The sequence below is a fragment of the Nerophis ophidion genome, linkage group LG23 (assembly GCF_033978795.1).
Source record: "Nerophis ophidion isolate RoL-2023_Sa linkage group LG23, RoL_Noph_v1.0, whole genome shotgun sequence".
Classification (NCBI taxonomy): Eukaryota; Metazoa; Chordata; class Actinopteri; order Syngnathiformes; family Syngnathidae; genus Nerophis; species Nerophis ophidion.
The window spans coordinates 21644697-21669344 of NC_084633.1; the positions used below are offsets into that span (position 1 = coordinate 21644697).

The 24648-nt window shown below is 41.3% G+C and overlaps 1 protein-coding gene across 2 annotated transcripts in view; it reads right to left on the reverse strand.

Annotated features, from left to right (window-relative positions):
* Positions 1-24648, reverse strand: part of tex2 (testis expressed 2) — a 66010-nt gene that overhangs the window by 14700 nt on the left and 26662 nt on the right. For both annotated transcript variants that reach the window (XM_061885263.1, XM_061885262.1), the window contains exons 5-10: positions 23330-23678; positions 19831-20090; positions 19620-19763; positions 19408-19507; positions 14677-14797; positions 5905-6030 (exon numbers count right to left, since the gene is read on the reverse strand). In XM_061885263.1, coding sequence (XP_061741247.1) covers positions 5905-6030; positions 14677-14797; positions 19408-19507; positions 19620-19763; positions 19831-20090; positions 23330-23678 — 1100 coding nt within the window. The remainder of the gene's footprint in view (positions 1-5904; positions 6031-14676; positions 14798-19407; positions 19508-19619; positions 19764-19830; positions 20091-23329; positions 23679-24648) is intronic.

The window sequence follows — 24648 nt, forward strand, 5'->3', positions numbered from 1 at the left end:
CACACATGTGTAAGTTACCCATGTATTGGGCACTAATACACCCCCATACCATCACACATGTGTAAGTTACCCATGTCTTGTTCACTAATACACCCCCATACCATCACACATGTGTAAGTTACCCATGCCTTGGGCACTAATACACCCCCATACCATCACACATGTGTAAGTTACCCATGTCTTGGGCACTAATACACCCCCATACCATCACACATGTGTAAGTTACCCATGTCTTGTTCACTAATACACACCCATACCATCACACATGTGTAAGTTACCCATGCCTTGGGCACTAATACACCCCCATACCATCACACATGTGTAAGTTACCCATGCCTTGGGCACTAATACACCCCCATACCATCACACATGTGTAAGTTACCCATGACTTGTTCACTAATACACCCCCATACCATCACACATGTGTAAGTTACCCATGTCTTGTTCACTAATACACCCCCATACCATCACACATGTGTAAGTTACCCATGTCTTGTTCACTAATACACCCCCATACCATCACACATGTGTAAGTTACCCATGCCTTGGGCACTAATACACCCCCATACCATCACACATGTGTAAGTTACCCATGTCTTGGGCACTAATACACCCCCATACCATCACACATGTGTAAGTTACCCATGTCTTGTTCACTAATACACCCCCATACCATCACACATGTGTAAGTTACCCATGCCTTGGGCACTAATACACCCCCATACCATCACACATGTGTAAGTTACCCATGCCTTGGGCACTAATACACCCCCATACCATCACACATGTGTAAGTTACCCATGTCTTGGGCACTAATACACCCCCATACCATCACACATGTGTAAGTTACCCATGTCTTGGGCACTAATACACCCCCATACCATCACACATGTGTAAGTTACCCATGTATTGGGCACTAATACACCCCCATACCATCACACATGTGTAAGTTACCCATGTCTTGTTCACTAATACACCCCCATACCATCACACATGTGTAAGTTACCCATGCCTTGGGCACTAATACACCCCCATACCATCACACATGTGTAAGTTACCCATGTCTTGGGCACTAATACACCCCCATACCATCACACATGTGTAAGTTACCCATGTCTTGTTCACTAATACACCCCCATACCATCACACATGTGTAAGTTACCCATGCCTTGGGCACTAATACACCCCCATACCATCACACATGTGTAAGTTACCCATGCCTTGGGCACTAATACACCCCCATACCATCACACATGTGTAAGTTACCCATGACTTGTTCACTAATACACCCCCATACCATCACACATGTGTAAGTTACCCATGTCTTGGGCACTAATACACCCCCATACCATCACACATGTGTAAGTTACCCATGCCTTGTTCACTAATACACCCCCATACCATCACACATGTGTAAGTTACCCATGCCTTGGGCACTAATGCACCCCCATACCATCACACATGTGTAAGTTACCCATGCCTTGGGCACTAATACACCCCCATACCATCACACATGTGTAAGTTACCCATGTCTTGGGCACTAATACACCCCCATACCATCACACATGTGTAAGTTACCCATGTCTTGGGCACTAATACACCCCCATACCATCACACATGTGTAAGTTACCCATGTATTGGGCACTAATACACCCCCATACCATCACACATGTGTAAGTTACCCATGTATTGGGCACTAATACACCCCCATACCATCACACATGTGTAAGTTACCCATGTCTTGTTCACTAATACACCCCCATACCATCACACATGTGTAAGTTACCCATGCCTTGGGCACTAATACACCCCCATACCATCACACATGTGTAAGTTACCCATGTCTTGTTCACTAATACACCCCCATACCATCACACATGTGTAAGTTACCCATGCCTTGGGCACTAATACACCCCCACACCATCACACATGTGTAAGTTACCCATGTCTTGGGCACTAATACACCCCCATACCATCACACATGTGTAAGTTACCCATGTCTTGTTCACTAATACACCCCCATACCATCACACATGTGTAAGTTACCCATGCCTTGGGCACTAATACACCCCCATACCATCACACATGTGTAAGTTACCCATGCCTTGGGCACTAATACACCCCCATACCATCACACATGTGTAAGTTACCCATGTCTTGGGCACTAATACACCCCCATACCATCACACATGTGTAAGTTACCCATGTCTTGTTCACTAATACACCCCCATACCATCACACATGTGTAAGTTACCCATGCCTTGGGCACTAATACACCCCCATACCATCACACATGTGTAAGTTACCCATGCCTTGGGCACTAATACACCCCCATACCATCACACATGTGTAAGTTACCCATGTCTTGGGCACTAATACACCCCCATACCATCACACATGTGTAAGTTACCCATGCCTTGGGCACTAATACACCCCCATACCATCACACATGTGTAAGTTACCCATGCCTTGGGCACTAATACACCCCCATACCATCACACATGTGTAAGTTACCCATGTCTTGGGCACTAATACACCCCCATACCATCACACATGTGTAAGTTACCCATGTCTTGGGCACTAATACACCCCCATACCATCACACATGCTGGCTTTTACACTTTGCGCCTACAACAATCCGGATGGTTCATTTTCTCTTTTCAGAGAACACAACGTCCACAGTTTTCCAAAACAATTTGAAATGTGGACTCGTCAGACCAGAGAACACTTTTCCACTTTGCATCAGTCCATCTTAGATGAGCTCGGCGAGCCCAGCGAAGCTGGTGGCGTTTCTGGGTGTTGTAGATAAATGGCTTTCGCTTTGCATAGTAGAGTTTTAACTTGCACTTACAGATGTAGCGACCAACTTTAGTTACTGACAGTGGTTTTCTGAAGTGTCTCCTGAGCCCATGTGGTGATATCCTTGACACACCGATGTCGCTTTTTGGTGCGTAATATCATCGCTTACATGCAGTGATTTCTCCAGATTCTCTGAACCTTTTGATGATATTACGCAGCGTAGATGGTAAAATCCCTAAATTCCTTGCAATAGCTGGTTGAGAAATGTTCTTAAACTGTTTGACAATTTGCTCAGGCATTTGTTGACAAAGTGGTGACCCTCACCCCTTCCTGGTTTGTGAATGACTGAGCATTTCATGGAAGCTGCTTTTATACCCAATCATGGCACCCACCTGTTCCCAATTAGCCTGTTCACCTGTGGGATGTTCCAAATAAGCGTTTGATGAGCATTCCTCAACTTTCTCAGTCTTTTTTGCCACTTGTGCCAGCTTTTTTGAAGGCATCAAGTTCCAAAGGAGCTAAAATTTTCAATAAAAATACAAAGTTTTCCAGTCTGAACATTAAGTATTTTTTCTTTGCAGTCTATTCAATTGAATATAAGTTGAAAAGGATTTGCAAATCTTTGTATTCTGTTTTTATCGACCATTTACACAACGTGACAATTTTTTTTAACAAGTTTCCAACAACTAAATAAAGTGCATTCAAGTAAAACATTTTAAAACATTCTTGGATGACACTAAAAACAATGTGGGGTGTTTTTCTTGTAAAAACTTTGTAGGGTTGTCAAACAGACAAAATATATAATATCAGTTTAAAATTGCGATAAATATCATTTTAATTACCATGACTTAACAATTAGTTTGCATTAATGAAATGTTTTTTAAACATCAAGTTCAACACAAAAAGGACATAAACATGCTTTTAATGACAATAAAAAGATTTCCTGCAGTTTGTTGGTGTCTTGCCAGCTTTTGTGTTTAGTAGGAATGCAGAATTTGTGTTACTGCTGTAGGAGCACTTGCATTGAGAGGAGAGGAGCTACACTTCCATGTTTAAATACCAAGTTTACGCAACAACAACACAAAATGTGGATTGCTACAATTATAGTTTGCTTTTCATAGATTTTTGGTTATGTAATCTGTGATTATTTCCTATATTATAAGAAGTTAATGGTCTGCTTATAGCTGCATGACAATGTTTTAACTTTCTCTATTTATTGATAACATGTAATATTCAGGCCTACTAAACATTATGTCATCGCGTACTATCAATCAGAACTTGTTATAAAAGAATATACACTTTATTTAGGTAGAAATATCACCGATTATAAACATCTTTGACAAAGCATGATGGTAAAGTATGACGAGTTTCCATTTTGTTACTCTAATTAGACCAGATGTGACATGTAGGATTAATCCTGGTTGATACACATCAAAAGTGGGATTAATCTGATCTTTAAAAAGAAATTGGTTCGACAGCACTAGTTTAAAGGCCTACTGGAATCATATGTTCTTATTTAAACGGGGATAGCAGATCCGTTCTACTTCATCATTTCGCCATATTGCCGTATTTTTCCTGAAAGGATTTAGTAGAGAACATCCACGATAAAGTTGGCAACTTTTGGTCGCTGATAAAAAAGCCTTGCCTGTACCGGAAGTAGCAGACGATGTGCGCGTGACGTCACGGGTTGTGGAGCTCCTCACATCTGAACATTGTTTACAATCATGGCCACCAGCAGCGAGAGCGATTCGGACCGAGAAAGTGACGATTTCCCCATTAATTTGAGCGAGGATGAAAGATTCGTGGACGAGGAAAGTGAGAGTGAAGGACTGAGAAAAAAAAAAAAAGTAAAAAAGACTAAAGGAGTGGTAGCGATTCAGATGTTATTAGACACATTTACTAGGATAATTCTGGAAAATCTCTTATCTGCTTATTGTGTTACTAGTGTTTTAGTGAGATTATATGGTGGTACCTGTACAACCTGAAGGTCGGCCCCGCACCTTTCTTCAGCACCAGTCGACGGGTGGTGGCGATGCCCATCTCTGCCCTTCGCAAGGGACCCTCTTTGAAACACGATCTTTCGAAATGATCCCTGCATAATACACTGTACTTTGTGTGTGTGGTCCAATCCAACCGTGTTCGCTTGACCGCTCTGTTCCATAGTAAAGCTTCACCGCCATCTTTCGGGATTTCCCTTTAAATAGACTCCCTTTTTAGACCAGTTGATCTGCCGTTTCTTTTCTTTTTCTCCTATGTCCCACTCTCCCTTGTGGAGGGGGTCCGGTCCGATCCGGTGGCCATGTACTGCTCGCCTGTGTATCGGCTGGGGACATCTCTGCGCTGCTGATCCGCCTCCGCTTGGGATGGTTTCCTGCTGGCTCAGCTGTGAACGGGACTCTCGCTGCTGTGTTGGATCCGCTTTGGACTGGACTCTCGCGACTGTGTTGGATCCATTATGGATTGAACTTTCACAGTATCATGTTAGACCCGCTCGACATCCATTGCTTTCCTCCTCTCCAAGGTTCTCATAGTCATCATTGTCACCAACGTCCCACTGGGTGTGAGTTTTCCTTGCCCTTATGTGGGCCTACCGAGGATGTCGTAGTGGTTTGTGCAGCCCTTTGAGACACTAGTGATTTAGGGCTATATAAGTAAACATTGATTGTTTGATCGATAAACAATGAAACACCGGCTCTGTGTTTGTGTTGCTAAAGGTGGCCGCAATACACCGCTTCCCACCTACAGCTTTTTTCTTTGACGTCTCCATTATTCATTTAAAAAATTGCAAAAGATTCAGCAACACAGATGTCCAGAATACTGTGGAATTATGCGATGAAAGCAGACTACTTATAGCTGGGAACGGTGCTGGAACAAAATGTCCTCTACATCACACGCACACGTCACTATACCGCGACGTTTTAGCATGATACTTCCGCGCAAAATTTAAAATTGCAATTTAGTAAACTAAAGCGGCCGTATTGTCATGTGTTGCAATGTTAATATTTCATCATTGATATATAAACTATCAGACTGCGTGGTCGCTAGTATTGGCTTTCAGTAGGCCTTAAACACACCATTCTTGTTCAGACATGATTGTTTGCTTACCTTTCCCCTGCAGGTAAAAGGGTTTTGTCACTACTGAGAAGTTCTGGAGAATCCTCCTCGTCTGAAGACCCAGCACTGGAAGACTCCTCATCGCTGTCTGCCAGACAGTAAGTCCTTGGCCTGGACCTGTGGCGTACGCAAAGACACACACAGTTGGAGTACAAAGTACTGTTAAAAAAAACAACATCAGACTTTTACACAGTACATAGAAAAGCAAAAGTATCGGGACAACCCGGTTACAAGTGCAGGGGTGTCGTTCTGGTTTTCATTGAGGGCCACGTTGCAGTTCTGGCTGCTCTCAGAGGGCCGCCTATTACATTGATTATAAAAGAATTATAATATGTACCGTATTTTTTCGGACTGTAAGTGGCAGTTTTTTACCATAGTTTGGACAGGGGTGCGACTTATACTCTGGAGCGACTTATGTGTGTGATTATTAACACATTAGCGTTTGGCCATGTGCTGTTTGTTTCTTGGACACTCAGGTCCTGCTTTTTCAAATTGAAGTTAAAGCTCTGCTATGCAAAGCGAAAGCCATTTATCAACAACATCCGGAAACACCAACGTTTCATTGTATTCCGTTTATATTTACATCTAACACAATTTCCCAACTCGTATGGGAACGGGGTTTGTATATTCAATTGAATGGACTGCAAAGACCAGATATTTAATTTTTTCTTTTTTTGCAAATAATCATTAACTTAGAATTTAATGGCAGCAACACATTGCAAAACAGGGCATTTTTACCAGCGTGTTACATGGCCTTTCCTTTTAACAACACTCAGTGAATGTTTGGGAACTAAGGAGACACATTTTTTTAAGCTTTTCGGGTGGAAATCTTTCCCATTCTTGCTTGATGTACAGCTTAAGTTGTTCAACAGAATAAAAACAGAACTCATCCATTTTCTTCCGTTTATCCAGGGTCAGGTCGCGGGGGCTGCAGCCTACGCAGGGAATAGTAGTTACTGGCAGTGGTTTTCTAAAGTGTTCTTGAGTCCACTTGGTGATATCCTTTACACCATAGCAACCATTAGTTTCACCTGTGTCACAGTTGGAGTCCGCACCCGTTTTCACCAATCATGTCTATTATTCAAACCGAAAGTTGCCAGGAAGTCAGCCGGGCGACTTTACCTCCACTCTGCTACATGTCATGTTTACGCTTTCGCTGCTTGTTTGAATGAATGAATGGTTTATTTGGAGCCATGCAAACAAAACAAGAGAATGACATAAAATACAAAAGAAATATATAAATACATTATTTTTACACCTACATTGAAAACATTACATGTGACTCATCTTTTGTAGATGTCAAGATTGGCTCAAAAGGGAGTGGGAAGAAGTCAACTTATTAGGTCCCACCTCCATACATATACTATATATATTTACAATATATAATACAATAATATATATAATATCATTCAGTTCAGTGGTTGCTGCCTAGATGCTAGACTCCAAAACTCCTTTGTCCCACACGCCATTAGACTGTACAACTCCTCTCTGGGGCGGTACTAGGATGACAGGGGATGCAAAACATTAACAGTGCAATACCTTTTCATAACATGCTCACTACTGCCTACTTTGTCTTCTTATTTTCTTATTTTACTGTGATAGTTTTATTCCCATTGTTGCTTTTTAGTTTTTATTCTTATTGTAATATTTCTCTATTTTGTTTCCATTTAAACCCCCATTATTTACTTTTTACTTTTATTTAAATTGATCTCAACTCTGTACACTGCTGCTGGAATTTTAATTTTCCTGAAGGAACTCTCCTGAAGGAATCAATAAAGTACTATCTATCCATCTATATATTATCTATATATAATACATTTCAATTCACACACACTTACAAATAGTCCATGCTGCCCTGTTCACGTCCTCACAAGTAAGTTTTGTTTATTAATGCCACAGTTACTGTCTTTTGTCCATAGTTCTGCCTTTGTGCTTGTCAGAAAGTGTTTTGAGTCTTATCTTATTCTGACGCAGTTTTGAGATGTTACATTTCCTGTGCTCTTAATTTGGCGATCTATTCTGAGACGTCATTTCCTGTTTGTAGCGTTTCTGCGTATTGTGGGCTCTTGGGTGATTGTGTAAACAGCATTGTGTGCCTTCCTGACTAAAAGCACGGTGATTAATGCTAAAATGCCTGTGATGTGTTAGAGGTGGCCTTAACCGAGTGTTTGTTTGCAACAATGTTTCTGTTTGACGATATAATTCGCCAGCTCAATTTTCGTCCTGTTAATATTTCTTGTTACACAGTAGTTACCCCATCTTACCACTAGATGGCGACACAGACCAGGTTTCAAGCGCTGTCTTAATCAACGGTGCTTATTCCCCATTCATCTCTATTGGACTGCTTTAATAGTCCATGTACATTTGTTTTATTACACATTGGAGAGTATATTATATTACATATAATATTATACATATCCTGTTATATTATTGCATAATATATTGCATCAATGTATCCTAATCATTCTTTGTATGTTTTCCCTTCAGACCACACACACACACACGCGCGCGCGCGCGCGCACGCGCACACACACGCACGCACGCACGCACACACACGCACACACACACACACACACACACACACACACACACACACACACACACACACACACACACACACACACACACACACACACACACACACACACACACACACACACACACACACACACACACACACACACACACACACACACACACACACACACACACACACACACACACACACACACACACACACACACACACACACACACACACACACACACACACACACACACACACAAACACACACAAACATAAATCCCACTTGTTCAACTTCAGCATTAAAGAGTGCCTCAAAGCCTCTCTGACCGGAGTCCTTGTCCTAAGAAGATATCAGACCACATTTCATATCCAGTGTATTCTACTCTATCACAGTGCTAGTTTTTGTTTTTATAGCCAATTTTTGTACTTCTGCCCTCGTGCGCGCCTTTTGTTTATTCCTTTTTTAGTGTTCAAATAAAGATGTCATTACCTTCACGCCTTGCCCGCGCCAACTTTCTTTTGCCTTCCGGAAAAACAAACACCAAAGTTCACGTTCTGACAACCGTAAAATATCAAATCATTTTATTTAGCTCATTCACATAAGAGACTAGACGTATAAGATTTCATGGGATTTAGCGATTAGGAGTGACATATTGTTTGGTAAAGGTATAGCTCAAATAGCAGCACTTACCAGTGAGCTGCCTCTATTTTTTAAATTGTATTTATTTACTAGCAAGCTGGTCTCGCTTTGCTGGACATTTTTAATTCTAAGAGAGACAAAACTCAAAGAGAATTTGAAAATCCAAGAAAATATTTTAAAGACTTGGTCTTCACTTGTTTAAATAAATTCATCTATTTTTTTAATTTTCTTCTAATAACTTTCAGAAAGACAATTTTTGAGGAAAAAACCTTAAAAATTATTTTAGGATTTTTAAACACATATACCTTTTTACCTTTTAAATTCCTTCCTCTTCTTTCCTGACAATTTAAATCAATGTTCAAATATTTTATTTATTTTTTTATTGTAAAGAATAATAAGTACATTTTAATTTAATTCTTAATTTTAGCTTCTGCGAAGAATATTTGTGAAATATTTCGTCAAACTTATTATGATTAAAATTCCCAAAAATTATTCTGGCAAATCCAGAAAATCTGTAGAATCAAATTGAAATCTTATTTCAAAGTCTTTTGAATTTCTTTTAAAATTTTTGTTCTAGAAAATCTAGAAGAAATAATGATTTGTCTTTGTTAGAAATATAGCTTGGTCCAATTTGTTATATATTCTAACAAAGTGCAGATTGGATTTTAACCTATTTAAAACATGTCATCAAAATTCTAAAATTAATCTTAATCAGGAAAAATTATTAATGATGTTCCATAAATTATTTTTTTAATTTTTTCAAAAAGATTCGAATTAGCTTGTTTTTCTCTTCATTTTTTCCTGTTGGATTTTGAATTTTAATGAGTCGAAATTGAAGATAAACTATGTTTAAAAATTTAATTTTCCTTTTTTTCGTGTTTTCTCCTCTTTTAAACCGTTCAATCAAGTGTTTTTTTTCATCATTTATTCTCTACAAAAAAAGTTCCGTAAAAGGAAAAAAAATGTACGACGGAATGACAGACAGAAATACCCTTTTTTTTATATATATATATAGATTTATTTATTAAAGGTAAATTGAGCAAATTGGCTATTTCTGGCCATTTATTGAAGTGTGTATCAAACTGGTAGCCCTTGGCATGAATCAGTACCCAAGAAGTAGCTCTTGCTTTCAAAAAGGTTGCTGACCCCTGACCTATATGTTATAGTTATTTGAATGACTCTTACCATAATATGTTAGGTTAACATAGCAGTTGCTTATTTATGCCTCATATAACCTACACTTATTCAGCCTGTTCTTCACTATTCTTTATTTATTTTAAATTGCCTTTCAAATGTCTATTCTTGCTGTTGGATTTTATCAAATACATTTTCCCAAAAAATGCGACTTATACTCCAATGCGACTTAAATATGTTTTTTTCCTTCTTTATTCTGCATTTTCGGCCGGTGCGACTTACACTCCGGAGCGACTTATACTCCGAAAAATACGGTACTATGTAATCGCTTCATTATGTTTTTACACAATTCCCTATGGATCTCCATTTTGTACATACAAATTGATGGATAACGTAAGTGAGGGGGACAAGCGTGATAAAATGTTGGGAAAATATGTTCATAAAACAGAGGCGTCGCAACTATTTCTAACAAGGGTCGCATAATAAAAAGTCAAAGTAAGTTGGAACCATTTTGAAATATTTTGATTTTGTAAAAAATGTAGAGATGTCCGATAATATCGGACTGACGATTATATCGGCCAATAAATGTATTAAAATGTAATATCGTAAATTATCAGTATCGGTTTCAAAATGATCGGTATCAGTTTCAAAAAGTAAAACGCCGCTGTGTACAAGGACGTTAGAGCGCCTATGAACCTTAAAGCCACCGGCCCAGTCACATAATATCTACAACTTTCTACACACATAAGTGAATGCAAGGCATACTTGGTCAACAGCCATACAGGTCACACTGAGGGTGGCCGTATAAACAACTTTAACACTGTTACAAATATGCGCCACATTGTGAACCCACACCAAACAAGAATGACAAACACTTTTTCGGGAGAACATCCACACCGTAACACAACAGAAAAAATACCCAGAACTCTTTGCAGCACTAACTCTTTCGGGATGCTACAATATACACCCCCACTACTCCCTATCCCCCCGAACTCCGCCCACCTCAACCTCCCCATGCTCTCTCAGGGAGAGCATGTCTCAAATTCCAAGCTGCTGTTTTGAGGCATGTTAAAAAAAATAATGCACTTTGTGACTTCAATAATAATTATGGCAGTGCCATGTTGGCATTTTTTTCCGTAACTTGAGTTGATTTATTTTGGAAAACCTTGTTACATTGTTTAATGCATCCAGCGGGGCATCACAACAAAATGAGGCAAAATAATGTGTTCATTCCACCACTGTATATATCGGTATCGGTAATTAAGAGTTGGACAATATCGGATACCGGCAAAAAAGCCATTATCGGACATCTCTAAAATAATGCAAAATATACATATATTTTAAGGACAGTGTCAGCTTTGTGTATTATTCATTATAACACAGGTAAATACAGACAGTAAAAAGAAATAAAAGAGCAAAAAGACAGGTCATTTTCGGAGTATAAGTCGCTCTGGAGTATAAGTCGCACCTGCCGAAAATGCATAATAAAGAAGGGAAAAAACATATATAAGTCGCATTTTTGGGGAAATGTATTTGATAAAATCCAACAGCAAGAATAGACATTTGAAAGGCAATTTAAAATAAATAAAGAATAGTGAAGAACAGGCTGAATAAGTGTAGGTTATATGAGGCATAAATAAATAAAGAATAGTGAAGAACAGGCTGAATAAGTGTAGGTTATATGAGGCATAAATAAATAAAGAATAGTGAAGAACAGGCTGAATAAGTGTAGGTTATATGAGGCATAAATAAGCAACTGCTATGTTAACCTAACATATTATGGTAAGAGTCATTCAAATAACTAGAACATATAGAACATGCTATACCTTTACCAAACTATCTCTCACTCCTAATCCATAAATCCCATGAAATCTTCTTCCTCGATGTCGCTTCTAAACAACTCTGCCAACTCCAAAGGTATGCATCGCTTCCTTTTGTCCTTTTCTGCTGCATATTTCACTACATCCAGCTTGTAATCTGCACTACATGATCTCCTTTTCAACGCCATTTTTGTTCAGCCCTTCTCAGTTTTTATAAGTTACCACCAACCATGAAATGATCCATTTTAATAGCTACGGCAGTAGCATATAGCAGTTAGCATTCCATGACCCACAATGCACTTCTGCCATGACCCTCCCCCGCCAAATTCTTATTGGTTGACGTGTGTGTGACGATTGCTGACATTTTCTTCCTCTCTTCCGCGAATGAGATAAATAATATTATTTGATATTTTACGGTAATGTGTTAATAATTTCACACATAATTCGCTTTCGGAGAATATGTCGCACCCCCGGCCAAACTATGAAAAAAACTGTGACTTATAGTCCTAAAAATACGGTGTGTACATATATATATATACATATAAAATCAACGCGCACTATTTGACTGAAAGAGCACACACTTGGCGTGATGATGTCATGTTATGGATGGGAAAAAGCCTTTTTAGACAACATGATTTCCCTGAGTGGCTGGTAGACGCCGAGAGTAACAAGCGCTTGCCTTGTTGCTTTTCCATTAACAACAATAAACTAGTTTTTAGTGTAAGTTTGCTGGTTTGAAGAAATGTAAATGCCGAGCGCATATCATTATGTCAAAATAATGGCACTAGCATTTATTGAATTTAAGAATAGTTTTCAACATATTGAGAAAAAAGGGTCTAATTTTTTTTTTTTCTACCAAGTAAAGTGCAACATTTTCTTGTTCTATTGGCAGATAAGTTTACTTAGAGTAAAATACCCCTCATTTTTGTATTTTTTTCTTGTTTTTGAACACTGACTTTCTCTGCAGTGTGCCAAGCAGGGAGGTAATGGCTCCCATTTTTATCGTCTTTGGTATTACTCGGCCGGGGTTTGGACTCCCGACCTAGCATTCTCAGTTTTTGATTGATTGATTGATACTTTTATTGGTAGATTGCACAGTACAGTACATATTCCGTACAATTGACCACTAAAGGGTAATACCCCAATAAGTTTTTCAACTTGTTTAAGTTAATCAATTCATGGTAAGTGCGGACCCTTTAGCCACTAGACCAGTGGTTCTTAACCTGGGTTCGATCGGTTCGGTGAGTCGGCCTCAGGGGTTCGGCAGAGGTCAAGACACACCCGACTCATCGTGTAAATATAAACTTTTCCTTATCGCCGTATTATGGATACAGCCAAACTACATTGCCTCTAATTTCCTATCTGATTCGCTGGTGTGTAATTTGTTGTGAGTTCATGCACTGTGTTGGTTTTGTTCTTTGAACAAGATGATGTTAATGCACGGTTCATTTTGTCTGCTTGCGGAAAACAAGCGTCCTAATCTAACGATTTGACTCCCTTGAACCTTGACGCTGTGGAAATAGGACCAGGCTGTTCCGAAAACACCTCAATGATAGACGCTTTTGACCTACCTCCCTCAACGACACCTGGAGTCGAACTTTTGCAGATCGGTCCGTCTAAAAAATATTGCATCATCCCACCCAAGACAATTGGGCATACACGGCCGCTTTTTCCCCTCGGGGTGATGGTCGGATGGCAGCACTTCAAAGCAGCAGTCGCCTTCCAGGGCCCCAACTCCCCGCCCCTCTGTATTTTTTTCTTGTTTTTGAACACTGACTTTTTGCAATGTGCCAAGCAGGGAGGTAATGGCTCCCATTTTTATCGTCTTTGGTATGACTCGGCCGGGGTTTGGACTCCCGACCTACCGTTCTCAGTGCGGACCGTCTAGCCACTAGGCCAGTGGTTCTTAATCTGGGTTTGATCAAACCCCAAGGGTTCGGTGAGTCGGCCTCAGGGGTTCGGCAGAGGTCAAGACACACACGACTCATCGTGTAAATATAAACTTTTCCTTATCGCCGTATTATGGATACCGCCAAACAACATTCCCTCTAATTCTCCATCTGATTCGCTGGTGTGTAATTTGTTGTGAGTTCATGCACTGTGTTGGTTTTGTTCTTTGAACAAGATGATGTTCATGCACAGTTCATTTTGTCTGCTTGCGGAAAACAAGCGTCCTAATCTACGATTTGACTCCCTCAAACGGCCTTGACGCTGTGGAAACAGGACCAGGCTGTCCCCAAAATACCCCCGAGGACACCTCAATGATAGACGCTTTTGACCTCCCTCCCTCAACGACACCTGGAGTCGAACTTTTGCAGATCGGTCTCAGTCTAAAAAACATTGCATCATCCCACCCAAGACAATTGGGCATACACGGCCGCTTTTTCCCCTCGGGGTGATGGTCGGATGGCAGCGCTTCAAAGCAGCAGTTGCCTTCCAGGGCCCCAACTCCCCGCACTTCTGTTGCCAGTTTGTCGTGATTAAATTTAACATGTTCATGTGTGCATTGCACGGAGGTTTTTTCCCACTCCAGACTAGGCCCCCCTCAGGAGCCCAGTCTAGATTGTAGTTTTTTTACTCATCTTCTTCCCCAGCGTTTTACCTTTTCCCACTGAGCAGGCTAGAATGAGCGGAAAGCCTCACCATTCCTTCCCGTGCTCGCCCAGGCCCTCGCCCTCCTTCCCCAAACGGGCCAGGTTCATCTTGGTCTCCAGGGTCATGAGGAAGGAGCCCGTGTAGGAGACCTCCAGATCGAACCACAGACCTAGGAGAGAGAAACATGGCCGTGAAACTGTACGCCGTGCTGACTTCTACGGCTGCCAGGAAGCGGTTTTATCCTCTAACGGATGAAAAGGTCAGGCGCGGGGCAGCCGGGCAAACTTCCTGTTTTGATCGGATTTAAGTCCCCCTGTTGTTTTGAGTCCTTACTGTACAACTGTGACTCTAATCCAGACCAGAGGTTGCTTCAGGGCTTGATAGCACTACTACACCAGACAGAATACTACCAGCCCTGACCTTTTAAATACAGTCCCGTTGATGGTGTGTGTGTGTGTGTGTGTGTGTGTGTGTGTGTGTGTGTGTGTGTGCTACCTTTGGAGGGTTGCCATTCCCCTAGGACAGACCTGGACATTTACTCCGTTACATCTACTTGAGTAACTTTGGTATAAATTGTACTTCTAAGAGTAGTTTTATTGCAACATACTTTTGCTTTTACTTGAGTATATTTATAGAGAAGAAACGCTACTTTTACTCCGTTCCATTTATCTGCAATCAGGTCGCTACTCACTACTTTTTTTTTTAATCGATCTGTTAATGCACGCTTTGTTTGTTTTGATTTTGTCAGACACGCATTCAAAGTAGGAACTACACATGCCTGCGTTTCACCAATCAAATGCAGTCACTGGTGACGTTGGACCAATCAAACAGAGCCAGGTGGTCACATGACCCGACTTAAACATGTTGACAAACTTATTGGGGTGTTACCATTTAGTGGTCAATTGTGCAGAATATGTACTGTACTGTGCAATCTAATAATAAAAGTTTCAACCAATCATCAAAAGTGTAAAGGAAAAAAGACACTTTTTATTTCAATTGTACTTCCCGTCAAAAGCCTAAAGACTGATCGCACAGTTCCTGTCTTCACAATAAAAGTGCCGCTCCATCGCGCCTGCACTAACAAAATAAGAGTCTCCGAAAGCCAGCACAAACAAGCTAGCAAGCTACGGAGTTTGCCGCCAATGTATTTCTTGTAAAGTGTATAAAAACAAATATGGAAGCTGGACAAATAAGATGCCAAAAACCAACGACTTTCATGATGTATTAAACAGAAAAGAGGAACTTTTTTTCTCCTGCATTTGAAAATGTGGACGTTATCAGCACTATACTGTCTGATTCCAATCAATGCAAGTCATCAGAATCAGGTAATACACCAACTTACATTCTTGTCTTCATGAAAGATAGGAATCTATATGTTAAACATGCATGTATATTCATTAAAACACCTTCAACATGCCAACAAAAACGGCAAAATAAATAACTATATATATATATATATATATATATATATATATATATATATATATATATATATATATAAATATGTGTGTGTATGTATATATGAGGTAGATCACCTCGACTTGGTCATTTATTAAGTAATTGATGAACGTTGAAAAACTTATTGGGGTGTTACCATTTAGTGATCAATTGTACGGAATATGTACTGTACTGTGCAATCTACTAATACAAGTTTCAATCAATCAATCAATCAATGAATGCCTACTGAGCCTATGGTGCTGTTAAGTTATTGTGGTTCAATTTTCCTTAATATTTTTATTTTAATGTATTATTATTTATTATATATTATTGTTTTAGTTGCTTAAGAGATATTCCTGGCTCTGAATTTGCTGAGTGCTATTTTTATGTTTTTGTGCATTATTTGTTGCCGTAATCATTAAACGAACAGGTTACTCATCAGTTACTCAGTACTTGAGTAGTTTTTTCACAACATACTTTTTACTTTTACTCAAGTAAATATTTGGGTGACTACTCCTTACTTTTACTTGAGTAATAAATCTCTAAAGTAACTGTACTCTTACTTGAGTACAATTTCTGGCTACTCTACCCACCTCTGCCCCCGGGAGACTTTCAGTGAAATTCGGGAGTCTCCCGGGACAATCCGGAGGGTTGGCAAGTATGCAATAATGCTGTGTGTGTCTTCTTCTCTTTGTTTTTTTGCTGGTGTCAAACACTCTAAGTTGCTGCTTGCCTCTGCATGGACGGTGCTATGTGCTGTAAATAAAGTTTGATTAATTGATTAACTTGCTGTATTGAACAGCTGTTTACGCATGTGTAAATGCTAGAATCAATACAGTGATTAGGCCCCCACTGCCTCCTTATCTAGTCGTACATCTCTCCCACACGTGTGATGTGTTTATATACCTCTTACACTTAGGCATTTTATCCACACCGCTACCAATATCAATAGTCCTAACCAATTCTGGTATTCATCGATACTCTTATCAGCAGTATTTGTACAAACCCCGCTTCCATATGAGTTGGGAAATTGTGTTAGATGTAAATATAAACAGAATACAATGATTTGCAAATCCTTTTCAAGCCATATTCAGTTGAATATGCTACAAAGACAACATATTTCATGTTCAAACTCATAAACTTTATTTTTGTTGCAAATCATTAACTTTAGAATTTGATGCCAGCAACACGTGACAAAGAAGTTGGGAAAGGTGGCAATAAATACTGATAAAGTTGAGGAATGCTCATCAAACACTTATTTGGAACATCCCACAGGTGTGCAGGCTAATTGGGAACAGGTGGGTGCCATGATTGGCTATAAAAACAGCTTCCCAAAAAATGCTCAGTCTTTCACAAGAAAGGATGGGGCGAGGTACACCCCTTTGTCCACAACTGCGTGAGCAAATAGTCAAACAGTTTAAGAACAACCTTTCTCAAAGTGACATTGCAAGAAATTTAGGGATTTCAACATCTACGCTCCATAATATCATCAAAAGGTTCAGAGAATGTGGAGAAATCACTCCACGTAAGCGGCATGGCCGGAAACCAACATTGAATGACCGTGACCTTCCATCCCTCAGACGGCACTGTATCAAAAACTGACATCAATCTCTAAAGGATATCACCACATGGGCTCAGGAACACTTCAGAAAACTACTGTCACTAAATACAGTTGGTCGCTACATCTGTAAGTGCAAGTTAAAGCTCTACTATGCAAAGTCAAAGCCATTTATCAACAACATCCAGAAACGCCACCGGCTTTTCTGGGCCTGAGATCATCTAAGATGGACTGATGCAAAGTGGAAAAGTGTTCTGTGGTCTGACGAGTTCATATTTCAAATTGTTTTTGGAAATATTCGACATCGTGTCATCCAGACCAAAGGGGAAGCAAACCATCCAGACTGTTATGGACGCAAAGTTGTAAAGCCAGCATGTGTGATGGTATGGGGGTGCATTAGTGCCCAAGGCATGGGTAACTTACACATGTGTGATGGTATGGGGGTGTATTAGTGCCCAAGGCATGGGTAACTTACACATGTGTGATGGTATGGGGGTGTATTAGTGCCCAAGGCATGGGTAACTTACACATCTGTGAAGGCACCATTAATGCTGAAAGGTACATACAGCTTTTGGAACAACATATGCTGCCATCTTAGCGCCGTCTTTTTCATGGACGCCCCTGCTTATTTCAGCAAAACAATGCCAGGCCACATTCAGCACGTGTTACAACAGCTTGGCTTTGTAAAAAAAAAAGAGTGCGGGTACTTTCCTGGCCCGCCTGCAGTCCAGACCTGTCTCCCATGGAAAATGTGTGGCGCATTATGAAGCGTAAAATAGGACAGCGGAGACCCCGGACTGTTGAAGGACTGAAGCTCTACATAAAACAAGAATGGGAAAGAATTCCACTTTCAAAGCTTCAACAATTAGTTTCCTCAGTTCCCAAAAGTTTTTTGAGTGTTGTTAAAAGAAAAGGTGATGTAACACAGTGGTGAACATGCCCTTTCCCAACTACTTTGGCACGTGTTGCAGGCAGGAAATTCTAAGTTATTATTAGCAAAAAAAAATAAAAATAAAGTTTATGAGTTTGAACATCAAATATGTTGTCTTTGTAGCATATTCAATTGAATATGAGTTGAAAAGGATTTGCAAATCATTGTATTCTGTTTATATTTACATTTAACACCATTTCCCAACTCATATGGAAACAGGGTTTGTACATTTTAAAGCATTTATCAGATGGTAATATCGGCAGTCAGATATTATCGGAGATCTCTAATTATATTACTTTCATATATTTTCATGTTATAAACTCTGATTTTTAAAGTGTCCAGTCTGATATTTAGAGTCTGATAAAGCTCAGATTTTTCATGAAATCTGCAAGAAAATCAGATTAAAAAAAAAAAATCTAATTTGGGCCTCTTTGCCCTGCAGTGTAAACGTAGTCCTTATCTTGTGCTAAGTTTTTGATTGATTGATTGAAACTTGTATTAGTAGATTGCACAGTACAGTACATATTAGTAGATTGCACAGTACAGTACATATTAGTAGATTGCACAGTACAGTACATATTAGTAGATTGCACAGTACAGTACATATTAGTAGATTGCACAGTACAGTACATATTAGTAGATTGCACAGTACAGTACATATTAGTAGATTGCACAGTACAGTACATATTAGTAGATTGCACAGTACAGTACATATTAGTAGATTGCACAGTACAGTACAATCGACCACTAAATGGTAAAAACCCCAATACGTTTTTCAACTTGTTTTAAGTCGGGGTCCATGTTAATCAATTCATTCTCCGTGTGATGTGTTATCATCCCTTGCTGTTCCTACCTTGGTGGTCCACAGAGGGTTTGGAGGCACGGAGAATCTTGGGAACTGAAAAGCCCATGTCTAGTTCCGTCAACGTGAGCTCGTTCATAACATATGGCAGCTATAAAAAAAAACACAAACGTTTTACAGGTGACAGTTTTAACAAAAATGACATTAAAATATGTTTAATTGCATTTAGGCACTTTGGTGTTGTTGCTAAAATCTCCACCCACCCGGATCTTACTGAGCTTCATTTGGATCTTTTTGGAGACCACATTGGCCCAGTAGTTCTCTCCCAGGAAGTCCCAGAATATTCTTCCCAGAAAAGCGTTGACCCAGGCTTCTGGTTCCGCTGGCTCCTCTGAACTTATGTGGATCTGAGGGACACACAAGCATTGTTGTTTCATGTCGTTCCAACAGCAGTTCAGTACAACCCTTTCATACCTTGTTGGTGGTTTGGGGGCTTCTCTCGGGGCTCGGTCCAGGACTGTCAGCGGGGGGCGGGCTGCTGGGTGCGGGATGGGGGTTGACATACTTGGCCATGTAGAGGTTGTAGTCCAAGAGTTTTGGCCTCATCCACCCAGTGGCACCACAGGAGCCCTCCCGGTGCCGAGCCTGGGGGTTGCACAGCTCGTCGGAGCTCCCTCGGCCGCTGCTGCCACTGTCGGCCTCCTGGCTGCCGAGGCTGTGGGACGGCTGCAAGGCTGACGGTAGAAGGAGGAGGAAATGGCGCGTTAGAGCAGGGTTTTTGCCGTGAGATACAGTCTGGTGTGCCATGGGAGAGTATGTCATTTCACCTACAAACCCCGTTTCCATATGAGTTGGGAAATTGTGTTAGATGTAAATATAAACGGAATACATCCATCCATCCATCTTCTTCCGCTTATCCAAGGTTAGGTCGCGGGGGCAACAACCTAAGCAGGGAAACCCAGACTTCCCTCTCCCCAGCCACTTGGTCTAGCTCTTCCCGGGGGATCCCGAGGCGTTCCCAGGCCAGCCGGGAGACATAGTCTTCCCAACGTGTCCTGGGTCTTCCCCGTGGCCTCCTACCTGTTGGACGTGCCATAAACACCTCCCTAGGGAGGCGTTCGGGTGGCATCATGACCAGATGCCCGAACCACCTCATCTGGCTCCTCTCCATGTGGAGGAGCAGCGGCTTTACTTTGAGTTCCTCCCGGATGGCAGAGCTTCTCACCCTATCTCTAAGGGAGAGACCTGGAAACTCATTTGGGCCGCTTGTACCCGTGATCTTATCCTTTCGGTCATGACCCAAAGCTCATGACCATAAGTGAGGATGGGAACGCATATCGACCGGTAAATTGAGAGCTTTGCCTTCCGGCTCAGCTCCTTCTTCACCACAACGGATCGGTACAACGTCCGCATTACTGAAGACGCCGCACCGATCCGCCTGTCGATCTCACCATCCACTCTTCCCTCACTCGTGAACAAGACTCCGAGGTACTTGAACTCCTCCACTTGGGGCAGGGTCTCCTCCCCAACCCGGAGATGGCATTCCACCCTTTTCCGGGCGAGAACCATGGACTCGGACTTGGAGGTGCAGATTCTCATTCCGGTCGCTTCACACTCGGCTGCGAACCGATCCAGTGAGAGCTGAAGATCCTGGTCAGATGAAGCCATCAGGACCACATCATCTGCAAAAAGCAGAGACCTAATCCTGCGGTCACCAAACCAGAACCCCTCAACGCCTTGACTGCGCCTAGAAATTCTGTCCATAAAAGTTATGAACAGAATGGGTGACAAAGGACAGCCTTGGCGGAGTCCAACCCTCACTGGAAACATGTCCGACTTACTGCCAGCAATGCGGACCAAGTTCTGACACTGATCATACAGGGAGTGGACTATGTTCTGACACTGATCATACAGGGAGTGGACTATGTTCTGACACTGATCATACAGGGAGTGGACTATGTTCTGACACTGATCATACAGGGAGTGGACTATGTTCTGACACTGATCATACAGGGAGTGGACTATGTTCTGACACTGATCATACAGGGAGTGGACTATGTTCTGACACTGATCATACAGGGAGTGGACTATGTTCTGACACTGATCATACAGGGAGTGGACTATGTCTGACACTGATCATACAGGGAGTGGACTATGTTCTGACACTGATCATACAGGGAGTGGACTATGTTCTGACACTGATCATACAGGGAGTGGACTATGTTCTGACACTGATCATACAGGGAGTGGACTGCCACAATAAGACAATTGTAAGTGTATATTGTGTTTTTAATGTTCATTTACTTAAAATAATAATAATAATAATAATTATTATTTTTTTTTAAATAAAAATTAATAAAAAATTATTCTGCGGCCTGGTACCAATCGGGCCACGGCCCGGTGGCGGCCCGGTGGTTGGGGACCACTGCTTTATACCACTTTTTACGTTTTAAATATGTTTCAATCATTTTTTAAAAATGTGCCATGGGGCCGTTAAAAAATTACCTGCGGGCCGCAAATGGCCCCCGGGCCGCACTTTGGACACCCCTGACCTAAAACTACGGTGAGTTCAAGGACCGTCAAAATTAGTAGGACAAAACGACGCTCGCCAAATACTGGAATCAGTGAAGCATGTTTAATATAAACAGTGTGCTTTATAACAATTAGGGAGGTTTGTGTCATGTTTGTCCTCCTGCAGAAACCATATTAAAACAAAAAATATGTTTTTTCCTCTCATCTTTTTCCATTTTTCATACATTTTTTTGTAAAAGTCTCCAGAGAGCCACTAGGGCGGCGCTAAAGAGCCGCATGCGGTTCCAGAGCCGCGGGTTGCCGACCCCAGCCTGTCCTAGACAATACTTAATAATAATTCTGATGACTCACTCATTTCTCCCAACTTAAGAGGATTGTCTCTAAGCTGGAGTTTACTCCCAGATCTGATAACCTCAAGAACAAAGTGTCTCCTTACAGCATGGGTGTCAAACTCTGGCCCGCCGTGTAATTTCCTTTGGCCCTTGAGCCAATATCAGTTTAGCATTAGAGCTGGCCCGCCGGTGTTATACAGCTGTGGTGCCGCTGTATAACACCACATTCACCACTAATACTCATACTTGCCAACCCTCCTAATTTTCCCGGTAGACTCCCGAAGTTCAGTGCCCCTCCGCAAAATCTCCCGGGGAAACCATTCTCCCGACTTTCTACCGATTTCCACCTGGACAACTATATTGGGGGCGTGCATTTAAGGCACTGCCTTTAGCGTTCTCTACAACCTGTCGTCACGTCCAATTTCCTCCATACTAACAGCGTGTCACATAATATTTGTGACTTTTACACACACGCACAAGTGAATGCAAGGCATACTTGGTCAACAGCCATACAGGTCACACTGAGGGTGGCCATATAAACAACTTTAGCACTGTTACAAATATGCGCCACACTGTGAACCCACACCAAACAAGAATGACAAACACATTTCGGGGGAACAGCCGCACCGTAACACAACAGAACAAATACCCAGAAACCCTTGCAGCACTAACTCTTCCGGGAAACTTCCAGCAAACTGACCAATAATTAACGTTTTTTCCTGCATTTTCTCTTGCTACTTCAAGGCTTGAATGTTTGGTTCATTCATTATTGTTATTTTATTTTCAAATGTATTATTAGCTTGTGAAAAAAATTTGATATTTACCTCAGAAGATTGCAAATAGAAAAAAAAGACATAACATTTTTATTTAAATTTTATTTGATATGCCATTGATATTCTTTTAATTATCATTATTTGAAACTGGATTTTGCATGTCACTAAAGTTATATAAGGCTTGCGTGTTCAATATTTAATGCAACACTTGTTTGGGTTCCTATTAAAAGGTTCATTTGTTCAACCTTGGCCCTCGGCTTTGTTCAGTTGAACATTTTGGCCCACTCTGTGTTTGAGTTTGACACCCCCGCCCTACAGTAAATGTGTTCCACTCACCACTCTTGGGCAGACTCCCGCCTCGCCCCTCGGACTTCATTTGTGACGCCAGCAGAAATCGGCGGAACCACTCCTCCTTCTCTCGCCCGGTCCTCCCAAACAGGTAGATGGTCAGATCCCCTCCTCCTGAAGTTCGCCTCTTGGGTTCTTCTGCGGACGCTTCGGATTTTTCCTCCTTGTCCACTCGCTCTCCTTTCTCACAGAGTGTAGACGGCCTGTCCTCCACACACTCGGTCTTCTCCCCCTGGGCCTTGGACATGAAGTCGTCTTGCTTGGCCAGTTCCAGGCAGATGGGGTATTTCTTGTTCCAGACTCTTTTTCTGGCTAGGCTCGGAGGCACAAGGTAGATCTTTGGGGGGAGGAGACACATTTCAAAGTGAGTTAACTCAGCATGCTAATGCTAATTACAGCACGGGTGTCAAACTCTGGCCCGCGGGCCAAATTTGGCCCACCGTGTAATTTCATTTGGCCCTTGAGGCAATTTCCAATTAACATTAGAGCTGGCCCGCCGGTACTATATAGCGGCGCTGCCGCGGTAACACAGCATTCACTGCTAATACTCATACTTGCCAATCGTCCCGAAGTTCAGTGCCACTCCCAAAAATCTCCCGGGGCAACCGTTCTCCCGACTTTCTCCCGATTTCCGCCCGGATAACAATATTGGGGGCGAGCCTTAAAGGCACCTTTAACCTGCCGTCACGTCCGCTTTTCCGCCATACAAACAGCGTGCCGGCCCAGTCACATAATATATGCGACTTATACACACACTTAAGTGAATGCCAGTATATTTGGTCAACAGCCATACAGGTCACACTGCTGGTGGCCGTATAAACAACTTTAACACTGTTACAAATAAGCGCCACACTGTGAACTCACACCAAACAAAAATGACAAATCACATTTCGGGAGAACATCCGCACCGTAACACAACAGACCCCCTTGCGCCACAAACTCTTCCGGGACGCTACAATATACACCCCTAGCTACCACCGCATTATTTCATTTTCAAATGTATTAGCCTGCGGAAAAAGTTAATGTTGATATTTACCTCAGAAGGCTGCAAATAGAAAAGAGGCATTCATTTTTTGATTTGAATCTTATTTAATATACCATTGATGTTTTTTCATTCGTTTTTTCAAAGTTGATGTTGCACTATTAAGTTATATAAGCGTTGCATGTTTTATATTCAGTGTTGAAGCGAATCAGTGTAGCAAACTGAGCAATAACGTTTTTATGCATGCACTTTCTTTTGCTACTTCAAAGCTTGAATGTTTGATTCATTCATTATTTTATTTTCAAATGTATTATTATCCGGTGGA